A 27,500-nucleotide genomic window follows, 5' to 3' on the forward strand; every position below is an offset into this window, starting at 1 on the left:
CTGCTGTTTCTCCCTCCCATTTTGACTCTCTCTCTCACCTGTTGTTTCGACCCTCCCTTTCTCTCTCTCTCCCTCTCTCTCCCTCCCTCTCTACCCCACCTGCAGTTTCGAGCCTCTCTCTCTCCCTCCCTCTCTCTCTCTCTCTCTCTCTCTCTCTCTCTCTCTACCCCACCTGCTTTCTCTAACTCTGAATGATCGGCAATGAAAAGCCAACTGACATTTACTCCTGAGGTGCTGACCTGTTGCACCCTCGACAACCACTGTGATTATTATTATCTGACCCTGCTGGTCATTTATGAACATTTGAACATCTTGACCATGTTCTGTTATAATCTCCACCCGGCACAGCCAGAAGAGGACTGGCCACCCCTCATAGCCTGGTTCCTCTCTAGGTTTCTTCCTAGGTTTTGGCCTTTCTAGGGAGTTTTTCCTAGCCACCGTGCTTCTACACCTGCATTGCTTGCTGTTTGGGGGTTTTAGGCTGGGTTTCTGTTCTGTGACATCTGCTGATGTACACTGAGTGTTGGAACACCTGTTTTTCCATGACGGACTGACCAGGTGAATCCAGGTGGAAGCTATGATCCCTTATTGATGTCACTTGTTAAATCCACTTCAATCAGTGCAGATGAAGGGGGAGGAGACGGGTTAAAGAAGGATTTTTAAGCCTTGAGACAATTGAGACATGGATTGTGTATGTGTGCCATTCAGAGGGTGAATGGGCAAGACAAAATATTTAAGTGTCTTTGAATGAGGTATGGTAGTAGGTGGCAGGCGCACCGGTTTGTGTCAAGAACTGCAACGCTGCTGGGTTTTTTCACGCTCAACAGTTTCCTGTGTGTATCAAGAATGGTCCACCACCCAAAGGACATCCAGCCAACTTGACACAACTATGGGAAGCATTGGAGTGAACATGGACCAGCATCCCTGTGGAACGCTTTCGACACCATGCAGAGTCCATGTTCGGACGAATCGAGGCTGTTCTGAGGGCAAAAAGGGTGGGCAACTCAATATTAGGAAGGTGTTCCTAATGTTTTGTACTCTCAGTGTAAAAACGGCTTCATAAATAAATGTGATGATTGATTGAAATAGTCAGTAGAAACAGATATAGGCAGTCATGCAGTGGTTTTCACTGCTTGGCTAAGCAAGGCTTCCGTGGCAAACAGACAAAGCTATCCCCATCTATCCTACAGTCCACTCCCTCTATCCCCATCTATCCCCATCTATCCCCATCTATCCCCATCTATCCCCATCTATCCTACAGTCCACTCCCTCTATCCCCATCTATCCTACAGTCCACTCCCTCTATCCCCATCTATCTCCATCTATCCCCATCTATCCTACAGTCCACTCCCTCTATCCCCATCTATCCTACAGTCCACTCCCTCTATCCCCATCTATCCTACAGTCCCCTCCATCTATCCCCATCTATCCTACAGTCCACTCCCTCTATCCCCATCTATCCTACAGTCCACTCCCTCTATCACCATCTATCCTACAGTCCACTCCCTCTATCCCCATCTATCCTACAGTCCACTCCCTCTATCCCCATCTATCCTACAGTCCACTCCCTCTATCCCCATCTATCCTACAGTCCACTCCCTCTATCCCCATCTATCCTACAGTCCACTCCCTCTATCCCCATCTATCCTACAGTCCACTCCCTCTATCCCCATCTATCCTACAGTCCCCTCCATCTATCCCCATCTATCCTACAGTCCACTCCCTCTATCCCCATCTATCCTACAGTCCACTCCCTCTATCCCCATCTATCCTACAGTCCCCTCCATCTATCCCCATCTATCCTACAGTCCACTCCCTCTATCCCCATCTATCCTACAGTCCACTCCCTCTATCCCCATCTATCCTACAGTCCACTCCCTCTATCCCTATCTATCCTACAGTCCACTTCATCTATCCCCAAGCTATCCTACAGTCCACTTCATAAGATATTCAAAACTGTAACATCTTATGTTTCACCGAGTCGTGGCTGAACGACGACACGGATAATATAGACCTGGCTGGGTTTTCCGTGTATCGGCAGGACAGAGCAGCTACGTCTGGTAAGACGAGGGGTGTCTCTATTTGTCAATAACAGCCGGTGAGCGATGTCTAATATTAAAGAAGTCTAGAGGTATTGCTCGCCTGAGGTAGAGTACCTCATGATAAGCTGTAGACCACACTATCTACCAAGAGAGTTCTCATCTATATTATTCGTAGCAGTCTATTTACCACCACAGACCGATGCTGGCACTAAGACCCCACTCAATGAGCTGTATAAGGCCATAAGCAAACAAGAAAATGCAAAAAATAGAAGCGGCGCTCCTAGTGGCCGGGAACTTTAATGCAGGCAAACTTAAATCTGTTTTACCTAATTTCTACCAGCATGTCACATGTGCAACCAAAGGAAAAAACTCAAGACCACATTTACTCCACAAACAGAGACGCATACACAGTTATCCCTCGCCCTCCATTTGGCAAATCTGACCATAACTCTATCTTCCTGCTTACAAGCAAACACTAAAGCAGGAAGTACCAGTGACTCGCTCAATACGGAAGTGGTCAGATGACGCGGATGCTAAACTACAGGACTGTTTTGCAGCACAGACTGGAATATGTTCTGGGATTCATCCAATGGCATTGAGGAATATACCACCTCAGTCACCGGCTTCATCAATAAGTGCATCGATGACTTCGTCCCCACAGTGACCGTACGTACATATCCCAACCAGAAGCCATGGATTACAGGCAACATCCACATCGAGCTAGATGCTAGAGCTGCCGCTTTCAAGCAGCGGGACACTAATCCGGACACTTATAAGAAATCCCGCTATGCCCTCAGACAAACCAGAAAATAGGCAAAGCGTCAATACAGGACTAAGATTGAATCCTACTACACTGGCTCTGACGCTCGTCGAATGTGGCAGGGCTTTCAAACTATTACAGACTACAAAGGGAAACCCAGCCGCGAGCTGCCCAGTGACGCGAGCCTACCAGACGAGCTAAATGCCTTTTATGTTCGCTTCGAGGCAAGCAACACTGAAGCATGCATGAGAACACCAGCTGTTCCAGATGACTGTATGATCACGCTCTCCGTAGCCGATGTAGCCGAGGAAAACATTTAAACAGGTCAACATTCACAAGGTCGTGGGGCCAGACGGATTACCAGGGCGTGTACTCAGAGCATGCGCTGGCCAACTGGCAAGTGTCTTCACTGCCATTTTCAACCTCTCCCTAACCAGGTCTGTAATACCCACGTTTCAAGCAGACCACCATAGTCCCTGTGCCCAAGAGTGCGAAGGTAACCTGACTAAATGACTACCGCCCCGTAGCACTCACGTCTGTAGCCATGAAGTGCTTTGAAAGGTTGGTCATGGATCACACCAACACCATCATCCCGGAAACCCTAGACCCACTCCAATTTGCTTACCTCCCCAATAGATCCACAGACGATGCAATCGCACTGCACACTGCCCTATTCCATCTGGATAAGAGGAACACCTATGTAAGAATGCTGTTCATTGACTATAGCTCAGCATTCAACACCATAGTACCCTCCAAGCTCATCATTAAGCTCGGGGCCTTGGGTCTGAACCCCGCCCTGTGGAACTGGATCCTGGACTTCTTGACGGGCTGCCCCCAGGCGGTGAAGGTAGGAAACAACACCTCCACTTCGCTGATCTTCAACACAGGGGCCCCACAAGGGTGCGTGCTCAGCCCTCTCCTGTACTCTATGTTCACCCATGACTGCGTGGCCACGCACGCCTCCAACTCAATCATCAAGTTTGCAGATGACACAACAGTAGTAGGCCTGATTACCAACAACAGCCTACAGGGAGGAGGTGAGGGCCCTGCCGGAGTGGTGCCAGGAAAATAACCTCTCCCTCAACGTCAACAAAACAAAGGAGATGATCGTGGACTTCAGGAAACAGCAGAGGGAGCACCCCCCCATCCACATCGACGGGACAGTAGTGGAGAGGGTGGAAAGCTTTAAGTTCCTCAGTGAACACATCACTGACAAACTGAAATGGTCCACCCACACAGTCAGCGTGGTGAAGAAGGCGCACCAGAACCTCTTCAACCTCAGGAGGCTGAAGAAATTTGACTTGGCATCTAAAACCCTCACAAACTTTTACAGATGCACAATTGAGAGCATCCTGTTGGGCTGTATCACCGCCTGATACGGCAACTGCACCGCTTGCAACCGCAAGGCTCTCCAGAGGGATGTGCGGTCTGCCCAACGCATCACCGGGGGCAAACTACCTGCCCTCCAGGACACCTACAGCACCCGATGTCACAGGAAGGCCAAGAACATCATCAAGGACAACAACCACCCGAGCCACTGCCTGTTCACCCCACTATCATCCAGAAGGCGAGGTCAGTACAGGTGCATTAAAGCTGGGACCGAGAGACTGAAAAACAGCTTCTATCTCAAGGCCATCAGACTGTTAAACAGCCATCACTAGTCGGCTTCCACCCGATTACTCAACCCTGCACATTAGAGGCTGCTGCCCCCATATACATAGACATGGAATCACTGGTCACTTTAATAATGGAACACTTTAATAATGTTTACATATTTTTGCTTTACTCATCTCATATGTATATACTGTATTCTATCCTACTGTATTCTATTCTACTGTATTTTATTCTACTGTATTTTATTCTACTGTATCTTAGTCTATGTATTACTCATCTCATATGTATATACTGTATTCTATCCTACTGTATTTTAGTCTACTGTATTATATTCTACTGTATTTTAGTCTACTGTATTCTATTCTACTGTATTTTAGTCTAATGTATTCTATTCTACTTTATTCTATTCTACTGTATTTTAGTCTACTGTATTCTATTCTACTGTATTCTATTCTACTGTATATACTGTATTCTATTCTACTGTATATACTGTATTCTATTCTACTGTATTCTATTCTACTGTATTCTATTCTACTGTATTCTATTCTACTGTATTCTATTCTACTGTATTCTATTCTACTGTATTCTATTCTACTGTATTCTATTCTACTGTATTTTAGTCTACTGTATTCTATTCTACTGTATTTTAGTCTACTGTATTCTATTCTACTGTATTCTATTCTACTGTATTTTAGTCTACTGTATTCTATTCTACTGTATTTTAGTCTACTGTATTCTATTCTACTGTATTTTAGTCTACTGTATTCTATTCTACTGTATTTTTGTCTACGCCACTCCGACAATGCTCATCCTGATATTTATATATTTCATTATTTTACTTTTAGGTTGTGTGTATTGTTGTGTATTGTGTGTATTGTTGTGTATTGTGTGTATTGTTGTGAATTGTGTGTATTGTTGTGACTTGTGTGTATGTTGTGAATTGTGTGTATTGTTGTGTATTGTTGTGAATTGTGTGTATGTTGTGAATTGTGTGTATTATTGTGAATTGTTAGATATTGCTGCACTGCTGGAAACACAAGCATTTTGCTACAATAACATCTGCTAAACATGTTTCAGTGACAAATAAAATTTGATTTGGTTTGACAGACAGGGTAATGGTTTACTGATTTCCTGGTTGTATACCAGACAGGAAACAGACAGACAGGGTAATGGTTTCCTGGTTGTATACCAGACAGGAAACAGACTACAGGGTAATGGTTTAATGGTTTCCTGGTTGTATACCAGACAGGAAACAGACAGACAGGGTAATGGTTTATTGGTTTCCTGGTTGTATACCAGACAGGAAACAGACAGACAGGGTAATGGTTTATTGGTTTCCTGGTTGTATACCAGACAGGAAACAGACAGACAGGGTAATGGTTTATTGGTTTCCTGGTTGTATACCAGACAGGAAACAGACAGACAGGGTAATGGTTTAATGGTGTCCTGGTTGTATACCAGACAGGAAACAGACAGACAGGGTAATGGTTTCCTGGTTGTATACCAGACAGGAAACAGACAGACAGGGTAATGGTGTCCTGGTTGTATACCAGACAGGAAACAGACAGACAGGGTAATGGTTTCCTGGTTGTATACCAGACAGGAAACAGACAGACAGGGTTATGGTTTATTGGTGTCCTGGTTGTATACCAGACAGGAAACAGACAGACAAGGTAATGGTTTCCTGGTTGTATACCAGACAGGAAACAGACAGACAGGGTAATGGTTTCCTGGTTGTATACCAGACAGGAAACAGACAGACAGGGTAATGGTTTAATGGTTTCCTGGTTGTATACCAGACAGGAAACAGACAGACAGGGTAATGGTTTCCTGGTTGTATACCAGACAGGAAACAGACTACAGGGTAATGGTTTAATGGTTTCCTGGTTGTATACCAGACAGGAAACAGACAGACAGGGTAATGGTTTATTGGTTTCCTGGTTGTATACCAGACAGGAAACAGACAAACAGGGTAATGGTTTATTGGTTTCCTGGTTGTATACCAGACAGGAAACAGACAGACAGGGTAATGTTTCCTGGTTGTATACCAGACAGGAAACAGACAGACAGGGTAATGGTTTCCTGGTTGTATACCAGACAGGAAACAGACAGACAGGGTAATGGTTTATTGGTTTCCTGGTTGTATACCAGCCAGGAAACAGACAGACAGGGTAATGGTTTCCTGGTTGTATACCAGACAGGAAACAGACAGACAGGGTAATGGTTTAATGGTGCCCTGGTTGTATACCAGACAGGAAACAGACAGACAGGGTAATGGTTTCCTGGTTGTATACCAGACAGGAAACAGACAGACAGGGTTATGGTTTATTGGTGTCCTGGTTGTATACCAGACAGGAAACAGACAGACAGGGTAATGGTTTCCTGGTTGTATACCAGACAGGAAACAGACAGACAGGGTAATGGTTTCCTGGTTGTATACCAGACAGGAAACAGACAGACAGGGTTATGGTTTATTGTTGTCCTGGTTGTATACCAGACAGGAAACAGACAGACAGGGTAATGTTTCCTGGTTGTATACCAGACAGGAAACAGACAGACAGGGTAATGGTGTCCTGGTTGTATACCAGACAGGAAACAGACAGACAGGGTAATGGTTTCCTGGTTGTATACCAGACAGGAAACAGACAGACAGGGTAATGTTTCCTGGTTGTATACCAGACAGTAAACAGACAGACAGGGTAATGGTGTCCTGGTTGTATACCAGACAGGAAACAGACAGACAGGGTAATGGTTTCCTGGTTGTATACTAGACAGGAAACAGACAGACAGGGTAATGGTGTCCTGGTTGTATACCAGACAGGAAACAGACAGACAGGGTAATGGTTTCCTGGTTGTATACCAGACAGGAAACAGACAGACAGGGTTATGGTTTATTGGTGTCCTGGTTGTATACCAGACAGGAAACAGACAGACAGAGTAATGGTTTCCTGGTTGTATACCAGACAGGAAACAGACAGACAGGGTAATGGTTTCCTGGTTGTATACCAGACAGGAAACAGACAGACAGGGTAATGGTTTCCTGGTTGTATACCAGACAGGAAACAGACAGACAGGGTAATGGTTTATTGGTTTCCTGGTTGTATACCAGACAGGAAACAGACAGACAGGGTAATGTTTCCTGGTTGTATACCAGACAGGAAACAGACAGACAGGGTAATGGTTTATTGGTGTCCTGGTTGTATACCAGACAGGAAACAGACAGACAGGGTAATGGTTTAATGGTGTCCTGGTTGTATACCAGTAAACTGAATATGAATATTGTTCAGCTGCTTTTGTTTTCATAGAAATCCTGACAGAACAGTAATCCATCTGGCTGCAGGAAGTAGCTTCCATCTGGAGGGATGACTGGAGCTCTGGGCCGACTTACCGCAGAACAGAGCAGAGAGCAGAGCGGAGAGGAGAGCAGAGCAGAGCAGAGCAGAGAGACAGGAGAGGAGAGCAGAGCAGAGAGGAGAGACAGGAGAGGAGAGACAGGAGAGGAGAGACAGGAGAGGAGAGACAGGAGAGCAGAACAGAGACAGGAGAGCACAGAACAGAACAGAACAGAACAGAGCAGAGAGGAGAGCAGAGAGGAGAGACAGGAGAGGAGAGCAGAGAGCAGAACAGAGACAGGAGAGGAGAGCAGAGAGCAGAACAGAGACAGGAGAGGAGAGCAGAGAGCAGAACAGAGACAGGAGAGGAGAGCAGAGAGCAGAACAGAGACAGGAGAGCAGAGAGGAGAGACAGGAGAGGAGAGACAGGAGAGGAGAGACAGGAGAGGAGAGACAGGAGAGGAGAGACAGGAGAGGAGAGGAGAGGAGAGCAGAGAACAGAACAGAACAGAACAGAACAGAGCAGAACAGCCTGGATTTTCTGGTCTGGACAGTGGTTTAATGTGTGTGTGTGTGTTTGACAATTAGGTGATTTAGGTCATAGTCTGCTGTATTGTCTGCTGTACTCACCATAGTCTGTGTTCTCAGGTTCCCAACAGTTAGATGGCCAGAAGTAGGGAGTCTGAGAGGGAGGGGGGGAGGGGTGGAGAGGAAGGGGGGGGAGGGGTGGAGAGGGAGGGAGGGGGGAGGGGGGGAGGGGTGGAGAGGGGGGGGAGGGGTGGAGAGGGAGGGAGGGGAGAGGGGGGGAGAGAGGGGGGTGGAGAGGGGGGGGGGGAGGGGGGGTGGGGGGGGAGGGAGGGAGGGGAGAGAGGGAGGGAAGGGAGGGGGGAGGGGGGGAGAGAGGGGGGTGGAGAGGGGGTGGAGGGGGGAGGGAGAGGGGGGTGGGGGGAGGGAGGGGGGAGGGGGGGGAGAGAGGGGGGTGGAGAGGGGGGTGGAGGGGGAGGGAGAGGGGGGGTGGGGGGAGAGGAGGGAGGGGCGAGGGGGGGGAGAGAGGGGGGTGGAGGGGGAGGGGTGGGGGGAGAGGGGGGGGTGGGGGGAGAGGGAGGGAGGGAGGGTGGGGGGAGAGGGAGGGAGGGAGAGAGGGGGTGGAGAGGGGGGGAGGGGGGAGGGGGGGGGGGAGAGGGGGAGGTGGGGAGAGGGAGGGAGGGAGGGAGGGAGGGAGGGGGGGAGAGGGAGGGGGGAGGGGTGGAGAGAAAAGGTCAACCAGTGAAGAACAAACACCATTGTAAATACAACCCATATTTATGCTTATTTATTTTCCCTTGTGTACTTTAACCATTTGTACATTGTTACAACACTGTATATAGACATAATATGGCATTTGTAATGTCTTTATTCTTTTGGAACGTCTGTGAGTGTAATGTTTATTGTTTATTTCACTTACATGTTTCCCATGACAATAAAGCCCTTTGAATTGAATCGAAATTGAATTGAGAGGAATAAACTGTGAGAGAGAGAGAGTCAAATGATTCTAACAGACTCTCTATGGACCCATTCGATTCTAATAGACTCTCTATGGACCCGTATGATTCTAACAGATTCTCTATGGACCCGTATGATTCTAACAGACTCTCTATGGACCCGTATGATTCTAACAGACTCTCTATGGACCCGTATGATTCTAACAGACTCTCTATGGACCCGTATGATTCTAACAGACTCTCTATGGACCCGTATGATTCTAACAGACTCTCTATGGACCCATATGATTCTAATAGACTCTCTATGGACCCGTATGATTCTAACAGACTCTCTATGGACCAGTATGATTCTAACAGACTCTCTATGGACCCGTATGATTCTAACAGACTCTCTATGGACCCGTATGATTCTAACAGACTCTCTATGGACCCGTATGATTCTAACAGACTCTCTATGGACCCGTATGATTCTAACAGACTCTCTATGGACCCATATGATTCTAATAGACTCTCTATGGACCCGTATGATTCTAACAGACTCTCTATGGACCCGTATGATTCTAACAGACTCTCTATGGACCCGTATGATTCTAACAGACTCTCTATGGACCCTTATGATTCTATGGACCCATATGATTCTAACAGACTCTCTATGGACCCGTATGATTCTAACAGACTCTCTATGGACCCGTATGATTCTAACAGACTCTCTATGGACCCGTATGATTCTAACAGACTCTCTATGGACCCTTATGATTCTAACAGATTCTCTATGGACCCGTAGGATTCTAACAGACTAACTATGGACCCGTATGATTCTAACAGACTCTCTATGGACCCATACGATTCTAACAGACTCTCTATGGACCCATACGATTCTAACAGACTCTCTATGGACCCATATGATTCTAACAGACTCTCTATGGACCCTTATGATTCTAACAGATTCTCTATGGACCCGTAGGATTCTAACAGACTAACTATGGACCCGTATGATTCTAACAGACTCTCTATGGACCCATACGATTCTAACAGACTCTCTATGGACCCATACGATTCTAACAGACTCTCTATGGACCCATATGATTCTAACAGACTCTCTATGGACCCATATGTTGGAACTCCTTCAAGACTGTTGGAAAAGCATTCCAGGTGAAGCTGGTTGAGAGAATGCCAAGAGTGTACAAAGCTGTCATCAAGGCAAAGGGAGGCTATTTTGGAAAAATCTGAAACATAAAATATATTTTGATTTCTTTAACACTATTTTGGTTACTACATGATTCCATACGTGTTATTTCATCGTTTCGACGTCATCGCTATTATTTTTACAATGTAGAAAATAGTAAAAAAATAAAAAAATAAAAACCAGAACAGGAAGCTGAAGAGTTGGAGAGAGTGACAGTACCGGCTGACTGACACCTTACAGATGATATTATACTGTAACTACGGGGCTCATTAACAGCTGCCGGTGGATTGGCTGTCTACTGTAGCTGTCTGAAGGCTCCGTGACGAGCTCGTCAATCAGACTAAAACAGAACCGTGTTTAACACAGAGAGAGAGAGAGAGAGGAGAGAGAGAGGAGAGAGAGAGAGATGAGGAGAGAGAGAGAGAGAGGACGGAGTGAGAGAGGGAGAGGAGAGAGAGGAGAGAGAGGAGAGAGAGAGAGAGGCGAGAGAGAGAGAGAGAGAGAGGAGAGATGAGAGAGAGAGAGAGAGAGAGAGAGAGAGAGAGAGAGAGGAGAGAGAGAGAGAGAGAGAGAGAGAATCAGTCAGACACTAGAGACAACCGCTTGGCTGGGATACTAGCTGTTGTTTCTATAGTAGAACGTTCAGGATATTTAACCAGATTACCGTTGTTTCTATAGTAGAACGTTCAGGATATTTAACCAGATTACCGTTGTTTCTATAGTAGAACATTCAGGATATTTAACCAGATTACTGTTGTTTCTACAGTGGAACATTCAGGATATTTAACCAGATTACTGTTGTTTCTATAGTAGAACATTCAGGATATTTTAACCAGATTACTGTTGTTTCTATAGGATATTTAACCAGATTACTGTTGTTTCTATAGTAGAACATTCAGGATATTTTAACCAGATTACTGTTGTTTCTATAGGATATTTAACCAGATTACTGTTGTTTCTATAGGATATTTAACCAGATTACTGTTGTTTCTACAGTGGAACATTCAGGATATTTAACCAGATTACGGTTGTTTCTATAGTAGAACATTCAGGATATTTAACCAGATTACGGTTGTTTCTATAGTAGAACGTTCAGGATATTTAACCATATTACTGTTGTTTCTATAGTAGAACATTCAGGATATTTAACCAGATTACTGTTGTTTCTACAGTGGAACATTCAGGATATTTAACCAGATTACGGTTGTTTCTATAGTAGAACGTTCAGGATATTTAACCAGATTACCGTTGTTTCTATAGTAGAACATTCAGGATATTTAACCAGATTACTGTTGTTTCTACAGTGGAACATTCAGGATATTTAACCAGATTACTGTTGTTTCTATAGTAGAACATTCAGGATATTTTAACCAGATTACTGTTGTTTCTATAGGATATTTAACCAGATTACTGTTGTTTCTATAGGATATTTAACCAGATTACTGTTGTTTCTATAGGATATTTAACCAGATTACTGTTGTTTCTACAGTGGAACATTCAGGATATTTAACCAGATTACGGTTGTTTCTATAGTAGAACATTCAGGATATTTTAACCAGATTACTGTTGTTTCTATAGGATATTTAACCAGATTACTGTTGTTTCTATAGGATATTTAACCAGATTACTGTTGTTTCTATAGGATATTTAACCAGATTACTGTTGTTTCTACAGTGGAACATTCAGGATATTTAACCAGATTACGGTTGTTTCTATAGTAGAACATTCAGGATATTTAACCAGATTACTTTTGTTTCTATAGTAGAACGTTCAGGATATTTAACCAGATTACTGTTGTTCCTATAGTAGAACATTCAGGATATTTAACCAGATTACGGTTGTTTCTATAGTAGAACGTTCAGGATATTTAACCATATTACTGTTGTTTCTATAGTAGAACATTCAGGATATTTAACCAGATTACTGTTGTTTCTACAGTGGAACATTCAGGATATTTAACCAGATTACTGTTGTTTCTATAGTAGAACATTCAGGATATTTTAACCAGATTACTGTTGTTTCTACAGTGGAACATTCAGGATATTTAACCAGATTACTGTTGTTTCTATAGGATATTTAACCAGATTACTGTTGTTTCTATAAGATATTTAACCAGATTACTGTTGTTTCTATAGGATATTTAACCAGATTACTGTTGTTTCTACAGTGGAACATTCAGGATATTTAACCAGATTACTGTTGTTTCTATAGTAGAACATTCAAGATATTTAACCAGATTACTGTAGTTTCTACAGTAGAACATTCAGGATATTTATTTCAGATCATGTTATTTTCAAGATCACCCATGAATGAAGGACTTTCTTTTTAATATTGATCTGTAAACATTACCTATAGTTTATACCTGATCTGTAAACATTAGCTATTGTTTATAACTGATCTGTAAACATTACCTATAGTTTATACCTGATCTCTAAACATTACCTATAGTTTATACCTGATCTGTAAACATTACCTATAGGTTATACCTGATGTCTAAACATTAGCTATAGTTTAGAACTGATCTGTAAACATTACCTATAGTTAATACCTGATCTCTAAACATTACCTATAGTTTATACCTGATCTCTAAACATTACCTATAGTTTATACCGGATGCATCACCCTATCAAAGTATTACTTGGCAATATTAATAGAATACTGCTGTTTCAGGTATTTAGATAACATTAGATGAACTGAAGGGATATTTGCTTTGTACAGTACTGAATGTTTCTTCTCTCTCTACGTCCTACTGGGATTGTGTTGTGTTAGTAGATGAGGGTTTGACTGGTTCAATTACTACAGTAGGGGATCTTATCTTAGTACCTAAAACCTGTAGAAGGGGGGTCTTATCTTAGTACCTGAAACCTGTAGAAGGGGGATCTTATCTTAGTACCTGAAACCTGTAGAAGGGGATCTTATCTTAGTACCTGAAACCTGTAGAAGGGGGATCTTATCTTAGTACCTGAAACCTGTAGAAGGGGGATCTTATCTTAGTACCTGAACCTGTAGAAGGGGATCTTATCTTAGTACCTGAAACCTGTAGAAGGGGGATCTTATCTTAGTACCTGAAACCTGTAGAAGGGGATCTTATCTTATCTTAGTACCTGAAACCTGTAGAAGGGGATCTTATCTTAGTACCTGAAACCTGTAGAAGGGAGATCTTATCTTAGTACCTGAAACCTGTAGAAGGGGATCTTATCTTAGTACCTGAAACCTGTAGAAGGGGATCTTATCTTAGTACCTGAAACCTGTAGAAGGGGATCTTATCTTAGTACCTGAAACCTGTAGAAGGGGGATCTTATCTTAGTACCTGAAACCTGTAGAAGGGGATCTTATCTTAGTACCTGAAACCTGTAGAAGGGGGATCTTATCTTAGTACCTGAAACCTGTAGAAGGGGGATCTTATCTTAGTACCTGAAACCTGTAGAAGGGGATCTTATCTTAGTACCTGAAACCTGTAGAAGGGGGATCTTATCTTAGTACCTGAAACCTGTAGAAGGGGGATCTTATCTTAGTACCTGAAACCTGTAGAAGGGGATCTTATCTTAGTACCTGAAACCTGTAGAAGGGGGGTCTTATCTTAGTACCTGAAACCTGTAGAAGGCAGATCTTATCTTAACTTAGTACCTGAAACCTGTAGAAGGGGGATCTTAAGCGCAATATAGCTTCAGCGTGTAAATCAGCTAGAAAGATGTGTCGGCATCGAGTAATTGTCTCTGGCCCCCTCCCAGTTAGGGGGAGTGATGAGCTCTACAGCAGAGTCTCACAACTCAATCGCTGGATGAAAACTGTTTTCTGCCCCTCCCAAAAGATAGAATTTGTAGATAACTGGCCCTCTTTCTGGGATTCACCCACAAACAGGACCAAGCCTGGCCTGCTGAGGAGTGACGGACTCCATCCTAGCTGGAGGGGTGCTCTCATCTTATCTACGAACATAGACAGGGCTCTAACTCCTCTAGCTCCACAATGAAATAGGGTGCAGGCCAGGCAACAGGCTGTTAGCCAGCCTGCCAGCTTAGTGGAGTCTGCCACTAGCACAGTTAGCGTAGTCAGCTCAGCTTTCCCCATTGAGACCGTGTCTGTGCCTCGATCTTGGTTGGGCAAAATTAAAAATGGCGGTGTTCGCTTCAGTAATCTTACTAGTATAAAGACCTCCTCCATTCCTGCCATTATTGAAAGAGATTGTGATACTTCACATCTCAAAATTGGGTTACTTAATGTTAGATCCCTCACTTCCAAGGCAGTTATAGTCAATGAACTAATCACTGATCATAATCTTGATGTGATTGGCCTGACTGAAACATGGCTTAAGCCTGATGAATTTACTGTGTTAAATGAGGCCTCACCCCCTGGTTACACTAGTGACCAAACCCCCCGTGCATCCGGCAAAGGCGGAGGTGTTGCTAACATTTACGATAGCAAATTTCAATTTACAAAAAAAAAAACAATGACGTTTTCGTCTTTTGAGCTTCTAGTCATGAAATCTATGCAGCCTACTCAATCACTTTTTATAGCTACTGTTTACAGGCCTCCTGGGCCATATGCAGTGTTCCTTACTGAGTTCCCTGAATTCCTATCGGATCTTGTAGTCATAGCAGATAATATTCTAATTTTTGGTGACTTTAACATTCACATGGAAAAGTCCACAGACCCACTCCAAAAGGCTTTCGGAGCCATCATCGACTCAGTGGGTTTTGTCCAACATGTTTCTGGACCTACTCACTGCCACAGTCATACTCTGGACCTAGTTTTGTCCCATGGAATAAATGTTGTGGATCTTAATGTTTTTCCTCATAATCCTGGATTATCGGACCACCATTTTATTGCGTTTACAATTGCAACAAATAATCTGCTCAGACCCCAACCAAGGAAGATTAAAAGTCGTGCTATAAATTCTCAGACAACCCAAAGATTCCTTGATGCCCTTCCAGACTCCCTCTGCCTACCCAAGGACGTCAGAGGACAAGAATCAGTTAACCACCTAACCGAGGAACTCAATTCAACCTTGCGCAATACCCTAGATGCAGTTGCACCCCTAAAAATTAAAAACATCTGTCATAAGAAACTAGCTCCCTGGTATACAGAAAATACACGAGCTCTGAAGCAAGCTTCCAGAAAATTGGAACGGAAATGGCGCCACACTAAACTGGAAGTCTTCCGACTAGCTTGGAAAGACAGTACCGTGCAGTATCGAAGAGCCCTCACTGCTGCACGATCATCCTATTTTTCCAACTTAATTGAGGAAAATAAGAACAATCCGAAATTTCTTTTTGACACTGTCGCAAAGCTAACTAAAAAGCAGCATTCGCAAATGGAGGATGGCTTTCACTTCAGCAGTAATAAATTTATGAACTTTTTTGAGGAAAAGATCATGATCATTAGAAAGCAAATTACGGACTCCTCTTTAAATCTGGGTATTCCTCCAGGGCTTCATTGTCCAGAGTCTGCACAACTCTGCCAGGACCTTGGCTCAAGGGAGATACTAAAGTGTTTTAGTACTATATCTCTTGACACAATGATGAAAATAATCATGGCCTCCAAACCCTCAAGCTGCATACTGGACCCTATTCCAACTAAACTACTGAAAGAGCTGCTTCCTGTGCTTGGCCCTCCTATGTTGAACATAATAAACGGCTCTCTATCCACCGGATGTGTACCAAGCTCACTAAAAGTGGCAGTAATAAAGCCTCTCTTGAAAAAGCCGAATCTTGACCCAGAAATTATAAAAAACTATCGGCCTATATCGAATCTTCCATTCCTCTCAAAAATTTTAGAAAAAGTTGTTGCGCAGCAACTCACTGCCTTCCTGAAGACAAACAATGTATACGAAACGCTTCAGTCTGGTTTTAGACCCCATCATAGCACTGAGACTGCACTTGTGAAGGTGGTAAATGACCTTTTAATGACGTCAGACCGAGGCTCTGCATCTGTCCTCATGCTCCTAGATCTTAGTGCCGCTTTTGATACCATCGATCACCACATTCTTTTGGAGAGATTGGAAACCCAAATTGGTCTACATGGACAAGTTCTGGCCTGGTTTAGATCTTATCTGTCGGAAAGATATCAGTTTGTCTCTGTGAATGGTTCGTCCTCTGACAAATCAATTGTAAATTTCGGTGTTCCTCAAGGTTCCGTTCTAGGACCACTATTGTTTTCACTATATATTTTACCTCTTGGGGATGTCATTCGAAAACATAATGTTAAATTTCACTGCTATGCGGACGACACACAGCTGTACATTTCAATGAAACATGGTGAAGCCCCAAAATTGCTCTCGCTAGAAGCCTGTGTTTCAGACATAAGGAAGTGGATGGCTGCAAATTTTCTACTTTTAAACTCGGACAAAACAGAGATGCTTGTCCTAGGTCCCAAGAAACAAAGAGATCTTCTGTTGAATCTGACAATTAATCTGGATGGTTGTACAGTCGTCTCAAATAAAACTGTGAAGGACCTCGGCGTTACTCTGGACCCTGATCTCTCTTTTGAAGAACATATCAAGACTGCTTCAAGGACAGCTTTTTTCCATCTACGAAACATTGCAAAAATCAGAAACTTTCTGTCCAAAAATGACGCAGAAAAATTAATCCATGCTTTTGTTACTTCTAGGCTCGACTACTGCAATGCTCTACTTTCCGGCTACCCGGATAAAGCACTAAACAAACTTCAGTTAGTGCTAAATACGGCTGCTAGAATCCTGACTAGAACCAAAAAATTTGATCATATTACTCCAGTGCTAGAATCCCTACACTGGCTTCCTGTTAAGGCAAGGGCTGATTTCAAGGTTTTACTGCTAACCTACAAAGCATTACATGGGCTTGCTCCTACCTATCTTTCCGATTTGGTCCTGCCGTACATACCTACACGTACGCTACGGTCACAAGACGCAGGCCTCCTAATTGTCCCTAGAATTTCTAAGCAAACGGCTGGAGGTAGGGCTTTCTCCTATAGAGCTCCATTTTTATGGAATGGTCTGCCTACCCATGTGAGAGACGCAGACTCAGTCTCAACCTTTAAGTCTTTACTGAAGACTTATCTCTTCAGTAGGTCCTATGATTAAGTATAGTCTGGCCCAGGAGTGTGAAGGTGAACGGAAAGGCTGGAGCAACGAACCGCCCTTGCTGTCTCTGCCTTGTCGGTTCCCCTCTTCCCACTGGGATTCTCTGCCTCTAACCCTTTTACAGGGGCTGAGTCACTGACTTACTGGTGTTCTTCCATGCCGTCCATGGGAGGGGTGCGTCACTTGAGTAGGTTGAGCCACTGACGTGGTCTTCCTGTCTGGGTTGGCGCCCCCCCCTTGGGTTGTGCCGTGGCGGACATCTTTGTGGGCTATACTCGGCCTTGTCTTCGGACGGTAAGTTGGTGGTTGTAGATATCCCTCTAGTGGTGTGGGGGGCTGTGCTTTGGCAAAGTGGGTGGGGTTATATCCTGCCTGTTTGGCCCTGTCCGGGGGTATCATCGGATGGGGCCACAGTGTCTTCTGATCCCTCCTGTCTCAGCCTCCAGTATTTATGCTGCAGTAGTTTATGTGTCGGGGGGCTAGGGTCAGTCTGTTACATCTGGAGTATTCTCTTGTCTTATCCGGTGTCCTGTGTGAATGTAAATATGCTCTCTCTAATTCTCTCTTTCTTTCTTTCTTTCTTTCTTTCTCTCGGAGGACCTGAGCCCTAGGACTACCTGGCATGATGACTCCTTGCTGTCCCCAGTCCACCTGGCCATGCTGCTGCTCCAGTTTCAACTGTTCTGCCTGCGGCTACGGAACCCTGACCTGTTCACCGGACGTGCTTGTTGCACCCTCGACAATTACTATGATTATTATTATTTGACCATGCTGGTCATTTACGAACATTTTAACATCTTGACTATGTTCTGTTATAATATCCACCCGGCACAGCCAGAAGAGGACTGGCCACCCCTCATAGCCTGGTTCCTCTCTAGGTTTCTTCCTAGGTTTTTGGCCTTTCTCAGGAGTTTTTCCTAGGGAGTTTTTCCCAGCCACCGTGCTTCTTTCACATGCATTGCTTGCTGTTTGGGGTTTTAGGCTGGGTTTCTGTACAGCACTTTGAGATTTCAGCTGATGTACGAAGGGCTATATAAATAAATTTGATTTGATTTGATTTTGATTTGATCTTATCTTAGTACCTGAAACCTGTAGAAGGGGGATCTTACCTTAGTACCTGAAACCTGTAAAAGGGGATCTTATCTTAGTACCTGAAACCTGTAGAAGGGGGATCTTATCTTAGTACCTGAAATGTGTAGAAGGGGGATCTTATCTTAGTACCTGAAACCTGTAGAAGGGGGATCTTATCTTAGTACCTGAAACCTGTAGAAGGGGATCTTATCTTAGTACCTGAAACCTGTAGAAGGGGGATCTTATCTTAGTACCTGAAACCTGTAGAAGGTTCCATCGTCCTTCAGTGTGAGCACATGGTCTGAGATGGGGAAGAAGTAGCCGTGGGCCGCCATCAGAGTGCCAAGGTGGAGTGCCTCTACTGTAACACAACAACAACAACATATTCAACTATAACAACAACATCATCAACAATAACATCAACAACAACAATAACAACAACATCAACAATAACAAACAACATCATCAACAATAACATCAACAATAACATATTCAACCACAACATCAACAAAAACATCAACAATAACAACAGAGCAGTGATACTATCCAGAGCAGTGATACTATCCAGAGCAGTGATACTATCCAGAGCAGTGATACTATCCAGAGCAGTGATACTATCCAGAGCAGTGATACTATCCAGAGCAGTGGTACTATCCAGAGCAGTGGTACTATCCAGAGCAGTGATACTATCCAGAGCAGTGATACTATCCAGAGCAGTGGTACTATCCAGAGTAGTGGTACTATCCAGAGCAGTGATACTATCCAGAGCAGTGATACTATCCAGAGCAGAGCAGTGATACTATCCAGAGCAGTGGTACTATCCAGAGCAGTGGTACTATCCAGAGCAGTGATACTATCCAGAGCAGTGGTACTATCCAGAGCAGTGATACTATCCAGAGCAGTGTCCAGAGCAGTGATACTATCCAGAGCAGTGTCCAGGGCAGTGATACTATCCAGAGCAGTGGTACTATCCAGAGCAGTGATACTATCCAGAGCAGTGTCCAGAGCAGTGGTACTATCCAGAGTAGTGATACTATCCAGAGCAGTGGTACTATCCAGAGCAGTGATACTATCCAGAGCAGTGATACTATCCAGAGTAGTGATACTATCCAGAGCAGTGATACTATCCAGAGCAGTGTCCAGAGCAGTGATACTATCCAGAGCAGTGTCCAGAGCAGTGGTACTATCCAGAGTAGTGATACTATCCAGAGCAGTGGTACTATCCAGAGCAGTGATACTATCCAGAGCAGTGATACTATCCAGAGCAGTGGTACTATCCAGAGCAGTGGTACTATCCAGAGCAGCGATACTATCCAGAGCAGCGATACTATCCAGAGCAGTGATACTATCAAGAGCAGTGGTACTATCCAGAGCAGTGGTACTATCCAGAGCAGTGGTACTATCCAGAGCAGTGATACTATCCAGAGCAGTGGTACTATCCAGAGTAGTGGTACTATCCAGAGCAGTGATACTATCCAGAGCAGTGATACTATCCAGAGCAGTGATACTATCCAGAGTAGTGATACTATCCAGAGCAGAGCAGTGATACTATCCAGAGCAGTGGTACTATCCAGAGCAGTGGTACTATCCAGAGCAGTGATACTATCCAGAGCAGTGTCCAGAGCAGTGATACTATCCAGAGCAGTGTCCAGAGCAGTGATACTATCCAGAGCAGTGGTACTATCCAGAGCAGTGATACTATCCAGAGCAGTGTCCAGAGCAGTGGTACTATCCAGAGTAGTGATACTATCCAGAGCAGTGGTACTATCCAGAGCAGTGATACTATCCAGAGCAGTGATACTATCTAGAGTAGTGATACTATCCAGAGCAGTGATACTATCCAGAGTAGTGATACTATCCAGAGCAGTGATACTATCCAGAGCAGTGATACTATCCAGAGTAGTGATACTATCCAGAGCAGTGATACTATCCAGAGCAGTGTCCAGAGCAGTGATACTATCCAGAACAGTGTCCAGAGCAGTGGTACTATCCAGAGTAGTGATACTATCCAGAGCAGTGGTACTATCCAGAGCAGTGGTACTATGCAGAGTAGTGATACTATCCAGTGCAGTGGTACTATCCAGAGCAGTGACCAGAGCAGTGGTACTATCCAGAGCAGTGACCAGAGCAGTGGTACTATCCAGAGCAGTGACCAGAGCAGTGGTACTATCCAGAGCAGTGATACTATCCAGAGCAGTGGTACTATCCAGAGCAGTGGTACTATCCAGAGCAGTGGTACTATCCAGAGCAGTGGTACTATCCAGAGCAGTGATACTATCCAGAGCAGTGATACTATCCAGAGCAGTGGTACTATCCAGAGCAGTGACCAGAGCAGTGATACTATCCAGAGCAGTGATACTATCCAGAGCAGTGATACTATCCAGAGCAGTGATACTATCCAGAGCAGTGGTACTATCCAGAGCAGTGATACTATCCAGAGCAGTGATACTATCTAGAGCAGTGATACTATCCAGAGCAGTGGTACTATCCAGAGCAGTGATACTATCCAGAGCAGTGATACTATCCAGAGCAGAGTAGTGGTACTATCCAGAGCAGTGGTACTATCCAGAGCAGTGATACTATCCAGAGCAGTGATACTATCCAGAGCAGTGATACTATCCAGAGCAGTGATACTATCCAGAGCAGTGACCAGAGCAGTGATACTATCCAGAGCAGTGGTACTATCCAGAGCAGTGGTACTATCCAGAGCAGTGATACTATCCAGAGCAGTGATACTATCCAGAGCAGTGATACTAACAGTGATACTATCCAGAGCAGTGATACTATCCAGAGCAGTGATACTATCCAGAGCAGTGATACTATCCAGAGCAGTGACCAGAGCAGTGATACTATCCAGAGCAGTGATACTATCCAGAGCAGTGGTACTATCCAGAGCAGTGGTACTATCCAGAGCAGTGGTACTATCCAGAGCAGCGGTACTATCCAGAGCAGAGAAGTGATACTAACAGTGGTACTATCCAGAGCAGAGCAGTGATACTAACAGTGGTACTATCCAGAGCAGTGATACTATCCAGAGCAGTGATTCTATCCAGAGCAGAGGTACTATCCAGAGCAGTGATACTATCCAGAGCAGTGATACTATCCAGAGCAGTGATACTATCCAGAGCAGTGATACTATCCAGAGCAGTGATACTAACAGTGGTACTATCCAGAGCAGTGATACTGTCCAGAGCATTGGTACTATCCAGAGCAGTGATACTATCCAGAGCAGTGGTACTATCCAGAGCAGTGGTACTATCCAGAGCAGTGATACTATCCAGAGCAGTGATACTATCCAGAGCAGTGGTACTATCCAGAGCAGTGATACTATCCAGAGCAGTGATACTATCCAGAGCAGTGGTACTATCCAGAGCAGTGATACTATCCAGAGCAGTGATACTATCCAGAGCAGTGATACTATCCAGAGCAGTGATACTATCCAGAGCAGAGCAGTGGTACTATCCAGAGCAGTGGTACTATCCAGAGCAGTGATACTATCCAGAGCAGTGGTACTATCCAGAGCAGTGGTACTATCCAGAGCAGTGGTACTATCCAGAGCAGTGGTACTATCCAGAGCAGTGGTACTATCCAGAGCAGTGGTACTATCCAGAGCAGTGATACTATCCAGAGCAGTGATACTAACAGTGATACTATCCAGAGCAGTGATTCTATCCAGAGCAGTGGTACTATCCAGAGCAGTGGTACTATCCAGAGCAGTGGTACTATCCAGAGAAGTGGTACTATCCAGAGCAGTGATACTATCCAGAGCAGTGATTCTATCCAGAGCAGTGGTACTATCCAGAGCAGTGATACTATCCAGAGCAGTGATACTATCCAGAGCAGAGCAGTGGTACTATCCAGAGCAGTGGTACTATCCAGAGCAGTGGTACTATCCAGAGCAGTGTGCAGGTTTCTTCATTAGTGCATGAAGAACACAAGATGCCATGTACTGTATATTTTAGCACATTGACTCATTAATGTGAGATAAACCCTTTGAAGCCGGGGACTCAGCATCGTGACTAATGCATTTCATTTTACCACCTGGGTACCCCCTCCCTTAACACATCTAGTAAACAGCTCCAGAAAGCCCAGAACAAGCTGATTAGGGTGGTGTTGAATCGGAGCCAACATACTCATATTGGTAGGAGACAGTTTCAGGAGCTGAACTGGCTGCCGGTTGGGTCAGTGGTCACACGGACCAGGCTTAGTCTGGTTCATAGGATCATCCGTTGGGCAGCTCATTAGTCTGGTTCATAGGATCATCCACTGGGCAGCTCCTAGGTATTAGTCTGATTACTACTCCATGTTAGAGACTAACAACAACACTATAGATAGGATAGCTACTACTCCATGTTAACAACCACACTAGAGATAGGATAGCTACTACTCCATGTTAACAACAACACTAGAGATAGGATAGCTACTACTCCACGTTAACAACAACACTATAGATAGGATAGCTCTACTCCATGTTAACAACAACACTAGAGATAGGATAGCTACTACTCCATGTTAACAACAACACTATAGATAGGATAGCTCTACTCCATGTTAACAACCACACTATAGATAGGATAGCTACTACTCCATGTTAACAACCACACAAGAGATAGGATAGCTACTACTCCATGTTAACAACCACACTATAGATAGGATAGCTACTACTCCATGTTAACAACAACACTAGAGATAGGATAGCTACTACTCCATGTTAACAACAACACTAGAGATAGGATAGCTACTACTCCATGTTAACAACAACACTAGAGATAGGATAGCTACTACTCCATGTTAACAACAACACTAGAGCTAGGATAGCTACTACTCCACGTTAACAACAACACTAGAGATAGGATAGCTACTACTCCACGTTAACAACAACACTATAGATTAGATAGCTACTACTCCATGTTAACAACAACACTAGAGATAGGATAGCTACTACTCCATGTTAACAACAACACTAGAGATAGGATAGCTACTACTCCATGTTAACAACAACACTAGAGATAGGATAGCTACTACTCCATGCTAGAGACAAACAACAACACTAGAGATAGGATAGCTACTACTCCATGTTAACAACCACAATATAGATAGGATAGCTACTACTCCATGTTAACAACCACACAAGAGATAGGATAGCTACTACTCCATGTTAACAACCACACTAGAGATAGGATAGCTACTACTCCATCTTAACAACAACACTAGCGATAGGATAGCTACTACTCCATGTTAACAACAACACTAGAGATAGGATAGCTACTACTCCATGTTAACAACCACACTAGAGCTAGGATAGCTACTACTCCATGTTAACAACCACACTAGAGATAGGATAGCTACTACTCCATGTTAACAATAACACTAGAGATAGGATAGATACTACTCCATGTTAACAACAACACTGGAGATAGGATAGCTACTACTCCATGTTAACAACAACGCTAGAGATAGGATAGCTACTACTCTATGTTAACAACAACACTAGAGATAGGATAGCTACTACTCCATGTTAACAACAACACTAGAGATAGGATAGCTACTACTCCATGTTAACAACAACACTAGAGATAGTGACAGGGAAAGGTACTGTTTCATATTCAGGTGTCTCTCCTCGGTATTAGCCTGTTCATAGGATCCCTCCCCCTTTCTCATCTCTCCCTTCTTCATGCCTGTGGCTCTTTTATTGCTAGTCAATCTACTGGGAATCCAAAGAGAGCTGTTTCTAGATCCACGATGACACAGCAATCTACCCATTCCTCCACCTTCCTCCATGCTCAGTCTCAATACAGGGATTCTGTTACAGAGTCTACCCATACCTCCACCTTCCTCCATGCTCAGTCTCAGTACCCCTGTACTGTTACAGAGTCTACCCATACCTCCACCTTCCTCCATGCTCCGTCTCAATACAGGGATTCTGTTACAGAGTCTACCCATACCTCCACCTTCCTCCATGCTCCGTCTCAGTACCCCTGTACTGTTACAGAGTCTACCCATACCTCCATCTTCCTCCATACCACCTTCCTCCACCTTCCTCTCAATTCAGGGATTACGTTTCAGAAATATTCTTCTGAGACTAATTCTGAGTCACTACCTCAATCCGACTCTGGCTACACAAATCAATGACAACAAGGGATATGATTGCCTTCTAAATAGGGATGGAAAACTCTTCACTGATTCTAATGTGGAAGATACGACTGCATCGGGTAAGTGGACCCGCCAAAACTGATCCAAATAGTAGCATGCGTTGGTCAGAAAAACCCGATCGAAAAAAAAAGTTAGGAATCACCGATTCACATTTTACTTCCTTCCTACCTTTTTCTTAAAAGAGCTCATCTTTTTGTGACAACTGATCAGTCCTATCTTTCAAGTGTCCAACTAAGCAGGGAACTGTGTTTGACAGGCCTTGATATAAAAGCCATTTTGCAATGCCGGAAAAACCCCCCAGGGAACATCAGAGCGCGATGTTGCCAAGTAAAGCCCCCTCGGCCAAAACCTCAACCTAACCCCGGACAACGCTGAGCCAATTGTGCGCCTCCCTATGGGAATCCTGGTCACGGCCGGTTGTGACAAAGCCTGGGATCAAAACCAGGTCTGTAGTGATGAATCAAGCACTACTCGGGAGGTCTTTTGTGTTTTTAAATCTAATTTTACTGCTTTCATGAGTTACCTGATGTGGAATAGAGTTCCATGTAGTCATGGCTCTATGTAGTACTGTGCGCCTCCCATAGTCTGTTCTGGACTTGGGGACTGTGAAGAGACCTCTGGTGGCATGTCTTGTGGTGTATGCATGGGTGTCTGAGCTGTGTGCCAGTAGTTTAAAACAGACAGCTCGGTGCTTTCTACATGTCAACATCTCTCATAAATACAAGAAATGATGACGTCAATCTCTCCTCCACTTTGAGCCAGGAGAGATTGACATGCATATTATTAATGTTAGCTCTCTGTGTACTTTAAGGGCCAGCCGTGCTGCCCTGTTCTGAGCCAAATGCAATTTCCCCAAGTCCCTCTTTGTGGCACCTGACCACACTACTGAACAGTAGTCCATGTGCGACAAAACTAGGGCCTGTAGGACCTGCCTTGTTGACAGTGTTGTTAAGAAGGTAGAAACTAGGGCCTGTAGGATCTGCCTTGTTGATAGTGTTGTTAAGAAGGTAGAAACTAGAGCCTGTAGGACCTGCCTTGTTGATAGTGTTGTTAAGAAGGTAGAAACTAGGGCCTGTAGGACCTGCCTTGTTGATAGTGTTGTTAAGGTAGAAACTAGGGCCTGTAGGACCTGCCTTGTTGATAGTGTTGTTAAGAAGGTAGACACTAGGGCCTGTAGGACCTGCCTTGTTGATAGTGTTGTTAAGAAGGCAGACACTAGGGCCTGTAGGACCTGCCTTGTTGATAGTGTTGTTAAGAAGGCAGACACTAGGGCCTGTAGGACCTGCCTTGTTGATAGTGTTGTTAAGAAGGTAGAAACTAGGGCCTGTAGAACCTGCCTTGTTGATAGTGCTGTTAAGAAGGTAGAAACTAGGGCCTGTAGGACCTGCCTTGTTGATAGTGTTGTTAAGAAGGTAGAAACTAGGGCCTGTAGGACCTGCCTTGTTGATAGTGTTGTTAAGAAGGCAGAGCAGCACTTTATTATGGACAGACTTCTCCTCATCGTAGTTACTGTTGTATCAATATGTTTTGGCCATGACAGTTTACAATCCAGGGTTTACAATCTAGGGTAACTCCAAGCAGTTTAGTCTCTTCAACTTGCTCAATTTCCATATTATTCATTACGAGACGTAGTTGAGGTTTAGGGTTTAGTGAATGATTTGTCCCAAATACAATGCTTTTAGTTGTTTTTTTTATATTTAGGACTGACTTATTCCTTGCCACCCATTCTGAAACTAACTGCAGTTCTTTGTTTAGTGTTGCAGTCATTTCAGACGCTGTGGTAGCTAACGTGTATAGTGTTGAGTCATCACAATACATAAACACACTGGCTTTAATCAAAGCATGTTGTTAGTAAAGATTGAAAATGTAAATGGGCCTAGACAGCTGCCCTGGGGAATTCCTGATTCTACCAGGACAGACTGGGGGCCTAGATAGCTGCCCTGGGGAATTCTTGATTCTACCTGGACAGACTGGGGGCCTAGACAGCTGCCCTGGGGAATTCTTGATTCTACCTGGACAGACTGGGAGCCTAGACAGCTGCCCTGGGGAATGCTAGACTACCTGGACAGACTGGGGGCCTAGACAGCTGCCCTGGGGAATTCCTGATTCTACCTGGACAGACTGGGGGCCTAGACAGCTGCCCTGGGGAATTCCTGATTCTACCTGGACAGACTGGGGGCCTAGACAGCTGCCCTGGGGAATTCCTGACTCTACCTGGACAGACTGGGGGCCTAGACAGCTGCCCTGGGGAATTCCTGATTCTACCTGGACAGACTGGGGGCCTAGACAGCTGCCCTGGGGAATTCCTGACTCTACCAGGACAGACTGGGGGCCTAGACAGCTGCCCTGGGGAATTCCTGATTCTACCTGGACAGACTGGGGGCCTAGACAGCTGCCCTGGGGAATTCCTGATTCTACCTGGACAGACTGGGGGCCTAGACAACTGCCCTGGGGAATTCCTGATTCTACCTGGACAGACTGGGTGCCTAGACAGCTGCCCTGGGGAATTCCTGATTCTACCTGGACAGACTGGGTGCCTAGACAGCTGCCCTGGGGAATTCCTGATTCTAAACTGGACAGACTGGGGGCCTAGACAGCTGCCCTGGGGAATTCCTGATTCTAAACTGGATTATGTTGGAGAGGCTTCCATTAAAGAACAGCCTCTGTGTTCTGTTAGACGGGTAACTCTTTATCCACATTATAGCAGGGGGTGTAAAGCCATTATAGCAGGGGGTGTAAAGCCATAACACACAACTTATTCCAGCAGCAGACTATGATCGATAATGTCAAAAGGCACACTGAAG

The 27,500-nt window shown here is 44.5% G+C and overlaps 1 protein-coding gene across 1 annotated transcript in view; it reads right to left on the reverse strand.

Annotated features, from left to right (window-relative positions):
• Positions 1–27,500, reverse strand: part of LOC115183301 (regulator of G-protein signaling 7-like) — a 124,195-nt gene that overhangs the window by 30,086 nt on the left and 66,609 nt on the right. Inside the window, exons 5-6 of the mRNA XM_029744630.1 lie at positions 18,798–18,904; positions 8,379–8,430 (exon numbers count right to left, since the gene is read on the reverse strand). Coding sequence (XP_029600490.1) covers positions 8,379–8,430; positions 18,798–18,904 — 159 coding nt within the window. The remainder of the gene's footprint in view (positions 1–8,378; positions 8,431–18,797; positions 18,905–27,500) is intronic.

Source organism: Salmo trutta, unplaced genomic scaffold (assembly GCF_901001165.1).
Source record: "Salmo trutta unplaced genomic scaffold, fSalTru1.1, whole genome shotgun sequence".
NCBI classification, from domain to species: Eukaryota; Metazoa; Chordata; class Actinopteri; order Salmoniformes; family Salmonidae; genus Salmo; species Salmo trutta.